The sequence below is a fragment of the Enoplosus armatus genome, chromosome 1 (assembly GCF_043641665.1).
Source record: "Enoplosus armatus isolate fEnoArm2 chromosome 1, fEnoArm2.hap1, whole genome shotgun sequence".
NCBI lineage: Eukaryota > Metazoa > Chordata > Actinopteri > Centrarchiformes > Enoplosidae > Enoplosus > Enoplosus armatus.
In genome coordinates, this window is record NC_092180.1 from 21,907,690 (window position 1) to 21,918,761 (window position 11,072).

At 39.4% G+C, this 11,072-nt stretch overlaps 1 protein-coding gene and 1 pseudogene across 1 annotated transcript; both read left to right on the forward strand.

Annotated features, from left to right (window-relative positions):
* The first annotated feature begins 309 nt into the window (after positions 1–309).
* Positions 310–2,300, forward strand: LOC139288165 (UDP-glucuronosyltransferase 2C1-like). Its single transcript, XM_070909433.1, has one exon. It carries the CDS (start codon positions 310–312, stop codon positions 1,882–1,884), a length of 1,575 nt encoding a protein of 524 aa, XP_070765534.1. The 3' UTR covers positions 1,885–2,300.
* A 1,153-nt stretch (positions 2,301–3,453) lies between these two features.
* Positions 3,454–5,043, forward strand: LOC139288155 (UDP-glucuronosyltransferase 2C1 pseudogene; annotated as a pseudogene).
* The last annotated feature ends 6,029 nt before the right edge of the window (positions 5,044–11,072 follow it).

Genomic DNA, 11,072 nt, shown 5'->3' on the forward strand with positions numbered 1-11,072 from the left:
TATGTTAAAAAGGCTTTCATATGGACAAAAGTTGAGTTACCCTATGTCACATCATACATCAATTAGGTTAAATAAGAATGCAAACTCCTTTTTTAGTTTGTTATTAATCTGACATTTGATTTTCTGTGATGAAACTAACAGAACTGCTAAATTATTAATGTAAACACGTAAAATTTTTAAAAGTTCAGTGATATAAACTGCATCCTCTATATTTAAGTAAACATAGTGTTTTGATAAAAACGCTACGTGTGTTAAAAAGCATGCATTTGATAAGATATAATATGCTTTCTTCCCAACTTCAGAATTAAAATGCATTGGCCCTGGGTCTGGATCACTCTCTGCTTGCTCTGTCCAACTGTGGTTTATGGTGGGAAAGTTCTTGTTCATCCAGTGGATGGGAGCCAATGGGTGAACATGAAAGTCATTATTGAGGCATTACATTCAAGGGGCCATCAGGTTTCTGTTGTGCGACCATCAGACAGCTGGTACATCAAAGAAACCTCCCCATTCTATACTTCAATTACACTCGATATGGAGTCTGGATTCGATGAAGACTTTGCAACTAAGTTGGTGGCCCTGTTGCTGAAAATCCAGAGGGAAGGGAAGTCTGCCTGGATGCGTTTTAAACTGGAAATGGAATTAGCACAAAAGGCCTCTGAGCTGCATGAGAAAACGTGCAAAATGCTTGAGGGGCTTTTTGAAAACAAAGATCTGATCCAGTCGCTACTGGATGCCAAATATGACCTTGTCCTTACAGACCCTACCATACCAGGTGGTGTTATACTCGCCCACTATCTCAAGTTGCCTCTTGTTTTCAATGCCAGATGGACTAGTCAAGGTGAAGGGCATTTTTCAATTGCGCCTTCCCCTCTTTCTTATGTTCCAATGACGGGGACCGATCATTCAGATAAAATGAGCTTTCTTGAGAGACTTCTCAACGTAATCATTTTTGGCTTCACAGAATATCAAACAGCACAGTATGTTTCACCAAATTATGAAGGCGCAATTGAAAAATACTTAGGTCCAGGCACCGATTACTTATCACTGTTTCAAGCAGCAGATTTATGGCTGATGAGAGTGGACTTTGTGTTTGAGTTCCCTCGTCCCACCATGCCTAATGTTATCTATACGGGAGGGTTCCAGTGTAGACCTGCAAAACCTCTGCCTCAACACCTGGAGGACTTTGTGCAGAGTTCTGGAGAGCATGGAGTCATCATCATGTCTCTGGGCACTTTGATCGGAGAGCTTCCTCATGACCTAGCTGATGAGATCGCTGCAGCTTTTGCTAAGTTACCCCAGAAAGTCATCTGGAGATATAAAGGTGACAGACCAGCCACTCTGGGCAACAACACTTTGCTAGTTGACTGGATGCCACAGAATGACCTTTTAGGACATCCCAAGATAAAACTATTCGTGGCTCATGGAGGAATAAATGGGGTTCAAGAGGCAATCTACCACGCAGTTCCTATACTAGGACTTCCATTGATTTTTGATCAACGTGATAATCTATTCAGAATTGAAGTAAAAGGAGCTGGGAAGATAATTGATATCTTTACTATGAATGAAGACATCTTCTTTCAGGGCATACAGGAAGTCCTGAACGAGCCCTCCTACAGGATGAACATGCAGAGACTCTCCAGGCTGCACAGAGATCAGCCGATGAAGCCTCTGGATACCGCCCTCTTCTGGATAGAGTTTGTCATGAGACACAAAGGTGCAGCTCACCTGAGAACAGAGTCCTACAGACTGCCCTGGTACTCCTACCACTCTGTTGATGTCATATTATTTTTACTAACAATCACACTACTTATTTTGTTATTTTTAGCTGGGTTAGTAAGGTCATGCTTTAGACTGTGTTTGAAAAGAAAAGTGAAATCTGACTAAGCAAGAAAGATGGATTGATCATTTTCATATTGTTTAATATATTGTTATATGACAGTCAATATGGCTGTGATCAGTTGAAAATTGAAAGGAGTCGATGTTTTACCTTTGAACTGTGAGCTCCTGAGTTACTAAAAATATCTACAGTAAAAAGAACATTTAACTGCCAGTTTTGACTGCTAAGAGTCTGTTTGATTACTTTGTCATTTTAATAGATTTCTATGTATGCGTCAGTTTAACATTTAGTTTTGGATTTAACCAAATGAAAGTGTGAAAACTCACAGCGAATGCCAACTACTACAAGACTAGTAGACTAACTTGATGAAATCAGCCAAGATACAAATTTCAACTCTCTATACTCTGTTATTGTATACTACATTCTGGATCCTGAAAAATAGAAAACCTCACAATGTCAATAAAAAAAAACTATGTAGATTATAACACTGAAGAAAAACAATGTAATGTCTTTTTTTCCAACCACTATAGGATTGTCCTGCTGAAAATTTGTTGAAATAGATGCATTAAAAAATATCTGATCTAAATGAGGGTTTGTTGATACCTTTACCAGCCAGCAGGTGGTGTTGTTCAGTCATTTACAGTATAGTATTTTCCTAGACTGTTAAAGTAAAACACCAGTTATTAAGAAAAAGTACATTTTTAGAAGACAGCAGAATATGCACCTCAGCATTGAAAGGCAAATAACAAAACGAGTTGGTCACACCATCAGGTCATGTTGCTCTAGCTTTTTTGTGGGAGATTGAATTATGGAATTGCAATAAAATTTGCAATTTAAACTGAAATGTTATCACAATCTGAACCTTTTTATATGACTAAACAATTGTAACAGAGGAACATGACCCAGCAGTTTTCAAAAGTGTTCAGTGTTCTAGTCATTTAGTTTCGTCACTGATATTTGCTCAAGAGTCAACACCATGGACGACTTTTACTCCCCTTTGTACTTCCTTATTACCTGAGCGTTCAAGAATATGAAATGGCAGTACCAAAGTCCTGCTCAAGTTGGAACCTGAAGGGACAAGCACATGTTCTGCTCTCTGTCAAAGGAAAATATTGAAAAACAATACATTGGACGCCGAGAAAAGTAAAATTTCCATTTTCTTTATCTTTTGCCAATATGAATGACTGATCTTGGGGTTTGAATTACAGCACAGTTAATTTTTTACCTGGCATGCAATACATTTTCTTGTTCCTGAGGTTTAGATTCTTTCAGGTGTGCTGAATGCTTGCTAGTTTGCTCTTACTGTATATGTTAAAAAGGCTTTCATATGGACAAAAGTTGAGTTACCCTATGTCGCATCATACATCAATTAGGTTAAATAAGAATGCAAACTCCTTTTTTAGTTTGTTATTAATCTGACATTTGATTTTCTGTGATGAAACTAACAGAACTGCTAAATTATTAATGTAAACACGTAAAATTTTTAAAAGTTCAGTGATATAAACTGCATCCTCTATATTTAAGTAAATATAGTGTTTTGATAAAAACGCTACGTGTGTTAAAAAGCATGCATTTGATAAGATATAATATGCTTTCTTCCCAACTTCAGAATTAAAATGCATTGGCCCTGGGTCTGGATCACTCTCTGCTTGTTCTGTCCAACTGTGGTTTATGGTGGGAAAGTTCTTGTTCATCCAGTGGATGGGAGCCACTGGGTGAACATGAAAGTCATTATTGAGGCACTACATTCAAGGGGCCATCAGGTTTCTGTTGTGCGACCATCAGACAGCTGGTACATCAAAGAAACCTCCCCATTCTATACTTCAATTACATTCGATATGGAGTCTGGATTCGATGAAGACTTTGCAACTAAGTTGGTGGCCCAGTTACTGAAAATCCAGAGGGAAGGGAAGTCTGCCTGGATGCGTTTTAAACTGGAAATGGAACAAGCACAAAAGGCCTCTGAGCTGCATGAGAAAACGTGCAAAATGCTTGAGGTGCTTTTTGAAAACAAAGATCTGATCCAGTCGCTACTGGATGCCAAATATGACCTTGTCCTTACAGACCCTGCCATACCAGGTGGTGTTATACTCGCCCACTATCTCAAGTTGCCTCTTGTTTTCAATGCCAGATGGACTAGTCAAGGTGAAGGGCATTTTTCAATTGCGCCTTCCCCTCTTTCTTATGTTCCAATGACGGGGACCGAGCTTTCAGATAAAATGAGCTTTCTTGAGAGACTTCTCAACGTAATCATTTTTGGCTTCACAGAATATCAAATAGCACAGTATGTTTTACCAAATTATGAAGGCGCAATTGAAAAATACTTAGGTCCAGGCACCGATTACTTATCACTGTTTCAAGCAGCAGATTTATGGCTGATGAGAGTGGACTTTGTGTTTGAGTTCCCTCGTCCCACCATGCCTAATGTTGTTTATATGGGAGGGTTCCAGTGTAGACCTGCAAAACCTCTGCCTCAACACCTGGAGGACTTTGTGCAGAGTTCTGGAGAGCATGGAGTCATCATCATGTCTCTGGGCACTTTGATCGGAGAGCTTCCTCATGACCTAGCTGATGAGATCGCTGCAGCTTTTGCTAAGTTACCCCAGAAAGTCATTTGGAGATATAAAGGTGACAGACCAGCCACTCTGGGCAACAACACTTTGCTAGTCGACTGGATGCCACAGAGTGACCTTTTAGGACATCCCAAGATAAAACTATTCGTGGCTCATGGAGGAACAAATGGGGTTCAAGAGGCAATCTACCACGCAGTTCCTATACTAGGACTTCCATTGATTTTTGATCAACGTGATAATCTATTCAGAATTGAAGTAAGAGGAGCTGGGAAGATAATTGATATCTTTACTATGAATGAAGACATCTTCTTTCAGGGCATACAGGAAGTCCTGAACGAGCCCTCCTACAGGATGAACATGCAGAGACTCTCCAGGCTGCACAGAGATCAGCCGATGAAGCCGCTCGATACCGCCCTCTTCTGGATAGAGTTTGTCATGAGACATAAAGGTGCAGCTCACCTGAGAACAGAGTCCTACAGACTGCCCTGGTACTCCTACCACTCTGTTGATGTTATGCTCTTCTTAGTTGGAGTTGTCCTGATTATTCTGGGCACCTTTACCGGCTTAATATGGTGTTTATGCTCTGTGTGTCTGAGAAGAAAAAGTAAATGTGATTTAAAAAAATCAAAGTAGCAATCAAAATGAAATCTAAACCACAAATATGTTTAGAATATATCATTTACGTATGTAAAACATGAATAAATGAATGATGAAAATGTTGGCTTAGCTATGTGTAATGTGATTTGATGGGGATAATAGAAAAACATTTCCGATGAGTTGCATAAAGTTGGTCTGATTCTATTAAAAAATACAACACATCCAAATCATTCAGTGCTTTGTAATTATTTATTTTATAAACAAGGATAAACATATATGTTTATGGCTCTATACTTGATTCACTATATTCTAACACCTATACTTACACAATTATTATTATTTCACAGTACTTCACAGTAAGTACATTATTTTAAAAAAAGTCATGGCTAGTCATGGTTTCACATGCCACATTCAAGGCACTGTGATATGTGGCCCCTTGATATCTGTAACCTCAGATCAGAGTCCACACAGACAGAACGTGTAATAAAATGTACGAGTGTAAAATGGAACAAAATAAAAGCTTTTTCAAATTTTCCAAAACATGTGGGTACTGTTCATGAGTTTGTCCTCTTTAACTATGCAGTGGAAAGAACATTTGCATGTTTTTGCTCTTTTTCAAATTCACTCTTAGATTGTAGAACAATATACTTAAATATTGCATTTTTAAATGACTACATTTTTTCCTCAAAGTTCCACAGTACTGAAGATTCATGGTCTTATCTCATCCAAGTCAAGTGTAGGCTTGTATGGATTTAAACATATCCAATTTCACACTAAGATTAGAGTGACACACCAGGTCTATACTGGGCCCTTATATTCTTAAGCCCTAAGTTTATATAAGCCTTTTAGTGTGTTTTCTACCTCTAGGATTTTGAATTATGGACTATTTTTGACAGCTCAATCTGTTTTTTTACACATAACATAAAATTTTAGTGTTGATGGGAAGCCTCTCCCATTTTAGTCTGATCATCTGACTCTGAGCTGAGTCAAACAATTTGAAATGTTTGATCAACATAAATATTTTAGTGTTGAGATCATAAAAATATGTTCAAGAGATGATTTTTAATACTATTCACTATTCAATACTATTCATTTTTCTCACTATGGTCTGGAATGGCATGAACGCTATAAAAAACAACCATTTCACTTTTGTCCTCTCATGACATTACAATATTATCACCATTGCCATTACTAAAAGATTCATCTTGACTTTGATGTATGAAAGATACTTGATATAGAGAGTAGATCTCGGTTATGATTTTTGCAAGTTCACAAGTGGGGATGTTTACTGCAACATTTCACAAAAGTGTGCAAAATAGTTATAAGATGTTTAGAGTCAACTTCATTAATAGTGTAAAAGACTGGATGTGTGCTGATCTTTACTTAACCAGTATGGGGTGTTGGTATAATTTTAGCTCATAATATACTATGTCTGAGAAAATGTATGTAACAATGGAACTGCTGACTCTCACACAGAACAGGACTTGTCGCACACACAACACATTTTGCACTAAAGGTTTTAAAAATGCTCCTATTTACAAGTGAAGGCTCAGGGTGAGTTCTGATAATATAGTATCTGTGGTTTAGGAGAGTTGCCATTGTGTTTAAGTATCCCTGTCCCATAGTCCCTAAAGCTGCCCCTTAATACCTGGATGTGGATATGTCTCTGGAGACTTGAAACTCCTGTTACAAAAACGAGAGATAGCTGCAGCATTTGCCAAATTACCTCTAAGTCATAAGAGTGATAGACCAGCTACTCTGGGCAAGAACAGTTTACCTTCAAGGTCATCCAAAATAAAACAGTTTATTTCTCATGAAAGAAAGTAAAGTAGTTCAAGACTCCTTTGAGTCCCAGTTGTGGGTTTACATTTGTTTGCTGAAGAATATGACACCACGCTGTGTCTAAAAGTGAGGGGAGCGGAGTGGATAAAGACAACAACTTCCTCAGGGCCATCCAGGAAGTCCCGAATAAGCCCTCCCACAGGATGAACATGCAGGGTCTGCCCCAATTTCTTCACTTAATGGGTTTAACTGGCACTTGGGCAATGTTGTGAATAACAAGAAATCCAAGTCGGAACTATACTCCTGCTGCATGTATCAGTTTTGGCCGACCTGCAAAGAATCTCCAGGCTGCACAGATCAGCCAAAAAACCCATTGAACCACAGTCTCTTCTGGATAAAGGTTGTCCTGAGACACAAAGTTGCTGCTCGCCTGAGAATGTACAGACAGTTTTTGTATTCCTCTGTAGATATCTGATTATTCTGCTGATTTTCTTTTGTGAAGGGCTCCTGTTTCAGTTGTGTTAAGGCTCTGAATGTATGGTATTTAATATAAGGCCACTAAAAGTTGAAAGGATATTCCCAATGTTACCATGTGTTGCTGTGAATGTCAAAACAGCAGTATTTCAAATGATCGTGTTGTCCAACAGTGTATTGGTATTTGCAAAATTCACTTTCAGTAAAACCCTAGTTTCACAGCTGAGTTGATCACACTCACACTAAGACAAACTCAAATTCAAGACTGTAGGTTTGTGAGGACTGTGGAAATGAATATGCTATTATGACATGACTGTACAAAATCCCTGATGGTTTTACTTCAATAAATAAATTATTTTATTACAAAACAATAACAAAAAACATACTGCAAATACTGTTATAGAATTTGTGTCTACATCCTACTATTGGCTGGTTGCAGCCATGATACAAATCATCACGTACATGGTTTTACATCTCTAGCAGTCAAACAGGTAAATCATTAGGAATATCAGTTCAGTCTGAATTATCAGGTAGGAGCAGGCATGATGTGGGTCCGACCCTACATAAGGCTGGAGACATTTGCTACCCAGGTGGGAAAACACAAATTCAGTCTGATAGAACATATTCACCTCAAACACACCTCAACTAATATTAGTCAGATCGATATTAGCTGCCTGGTGGATTCCATTTGTGTCAATATAGCTAATACAAAAGGCATGAAAAAACTTCCAGGTTAAAAAAAAAGAAATACTATTTTCAAGGTATAAAAAGTTGAAAGTCAGAGATCAGCACTTACTGAGTTTCTCAGAGCTGCTTGCTGACAGTTCATGTCCACTAAACATTCACAAAATGTGCCAAAGTGAAATGTCACTTTTAAGGAATTGTTTGGCAAATATGCCGAGAGCTAGCTGAGATGATTGATACCACTCTCATGTCTTTCCAATAAATATGAAGCTGGAGTCAGCAGCCACTTAGCTAAACTTAGCATAAAGACTGGAAAAGGGGTAAACAGGTAATTCATTTTATGAGTGGCTGTGTGCTACTGTACTAAATCTTGCAGTAACTTCCTAGAGTCTCCGCTGGTTGCCTGGCTACCGCTCCCATACAAGAAATAGTCCGGCACATAACCCCCTATAAAAAAGCAAATTATTGTGCTTTGGTTTTTGTACTGATCAAACAAACAAGATATAATAGATGAATTACTGACATTTAGAGATGCTGGTAAGCTCTTACCTTTGGGCAGTGCCAGACTGGCTGTTTCCCCGTCTCCAGTCTTTATGCTATGCTAAGCTAACCGGCCGCAGGTTATAGCTTCATATTTACCAGACACGAGAGTGGTATCGATCTTCTCATCGAACTCTAAAAGCGAATAAGTTTATTTCCCAAATTATCAAACTGTTCCTTTAAAGACAGGTAAAAACTAATAAGTCGGTGTACTGAAGCATGAGATGAACACAGGCACAACACTGGTTACATATTCACTGATAATACAGAAAAAACAGAAACACTGTTTTCAATTATATCCATATTTACGGCAAATTCATAAGGCAGCATCATTGACCATTCAAGACCCATGTCCTATTTGTATTGTGGGAAAATACTTTCAAACAGCACTTATTGCCAACAGTTATGAAACTCATAGTAATGTCTGTTCAAGGTATTTACAAAGTGTCCATGCCAGCAGGGCAGGTGTGGTGGGCGGTGTAAGTCCTCTCATGATGTCCTGGTCCGTAGAGAGCTCATCCTGAGCACGGTTAGCTCGGCTACATCTGCATCCTGCATCTCCACCTCTTGTTGGCAGCTTTCTCTGATTACATACACTACGAGACCCACACAGATGAATATGAGGAGGACTATGCCTATAACCTGGGGTGCAAAAGAGTGAAGCAGCACTTCGTTTAGTAAACATCCAAGGAAACTGTGTGTTTTTGGATCAGCAAAATCTATTAAGAGATCTACATGATTAGTTTCTAAAGGGTTACATTACATTATGGATATATTATCTGCAGTGCATACTGTGAGGGGGAGGTATTTTCACTCCAATCATCCTCCATAATCTTCCGTAAAGTAGAAAATATTCAACTCACCTGAGAAAAAACAAACAGCTGCTGTGAGCGGAGCATTAGTTCTTGTGGGGTGACATCTCCCTCACTAATTGGCTCACACCACTTCTGCGGAGCTGCCTTGTCAACTAGTACAAATCTACCCTCCCAGTCTGTCATAGCACAAGCAAAGTATTGGCCATCGAGGAACAACAAAATCAGCCACACGATAGCGGGAACGAAACTGGAGAGGGACACAGTTTTCCTGCACCACGTATCACATCTGCATCCTTGAATGATCAGCATCAAGGTGAAGGCCATGACGGCAGGAATGATGAAGAATGCTGATGAAAACACTCCGTTCCATGTAGGGTTGCAAGGACACTCAAACTCCAGCTCCACCAGCTTCTCTAGTCCCATGAGGATAAAGCCAAAAGCCACATTTGATACCAGAGGACTGTTGCTAAGTTCATTTTTCAGCCTGGTAAGCCATTGTTGTCTACTTTCCATACTAGATTGACCGAAAAATGAAGACAATCGTTGTAAAAAGCCCAAAAGAGGGTCCACCGTTGTGAACACATTGGCAACAGCTAAGTGATGCGTAATTAACTCATCCAGGGGTAAGTTTTCCCCTCGGGCAAAATGCCACACTTCCACTCTGATTGGTTTTGAACAAAGGAGGGTGTGCCGTCTGCTCTGACATTTCTCCAGCGGATTGGTCTGTGCGAGGTTTCAGGTGGGGTTACATTTTAAATGTGGTCTCCCATGGACAAACTGGAGGGAGGGCTGTAAAGTGGAGGGAAGTTTGTTCTGCAGTTGAGCACAGACTGGCCATTTGCAATAGAACAGCAAAAAAACATGCAATGGGGGTGTAGGCATATACCAAAGGGCACGGGTTTACATTGAAGAATCAAATTACAGGCCCACATTCTCACTCAAGCTAAACAAAAGAAGGAAACGTCACAATTACAAAGATATCCAACTAAAGAAAGGTCCCTGAGTTTGTCTAATAAAACTACAAGCCTAGTTATAAATGCAACCAAGTGCTCAGGTGTTTTCGGTTCATTTGTTGCAATAGTCTGCAGTTAAACAAATGAGATGCATGCTGAGTCTTAGTTTCAGTCTCAGTTTACCCCGACTGGCCACATGAGGCCGCCCATGTAGCAGCGCAGATTAAGGATAGAGAGGATTACAGGAGGCCATGTTGAACTTTCAAGGGGATGTGGTACATACAGCTTGAGAACACCCAGGCCACCGATGTGATGACATAATTTATAAATGACCTCAGTGAGCTCAAGAGCATCGCCATAATCTCCTCACATTAAAACCTGACGAGAGAAAGTATTTAGGCACTGTGAAATAGGCTTGGAAGGATGTGACTGGTGGAAGCTGCAGCTGGATGGCTTTCAGTTCATCTAAATAGCCACTGCAAGTTTTTTTTTATTTTTACTGCCCAAATCTTGCCTGTGAAAATATCTGTCATTTGTTCTGCATAGTTTGTGACAAATCTGACGTGGCTGCTGGTGATAAACGAGCTGACAATTTATAGTCACATTAATATTGCAAGAGCTGTTGAAAAGAGTTGGGGAATCATATTGGCCAGGCTATTACTGTAGTCGCCTACAGTTCAGTAAATACTGCATGAGCAGGAACAACATCCAAATGGCAGATGATGCAAATGTGCACCTGTCATCATATATATATATATACGGACAAGGAAATGAAGGGTGAGGAGGCACATGATAACTGCCTGAGTTCACAAACAAC

Bases quoted from the DNA above. Each gene is read 5' to 3' on its own strand.
- LOC139288165 (XM_070909433.1), top strand. From the start codon at position 310: ATGCATTGGCCCTGGGTCTGGATCACTCTCTGCTTGCTCTGTCCAACT.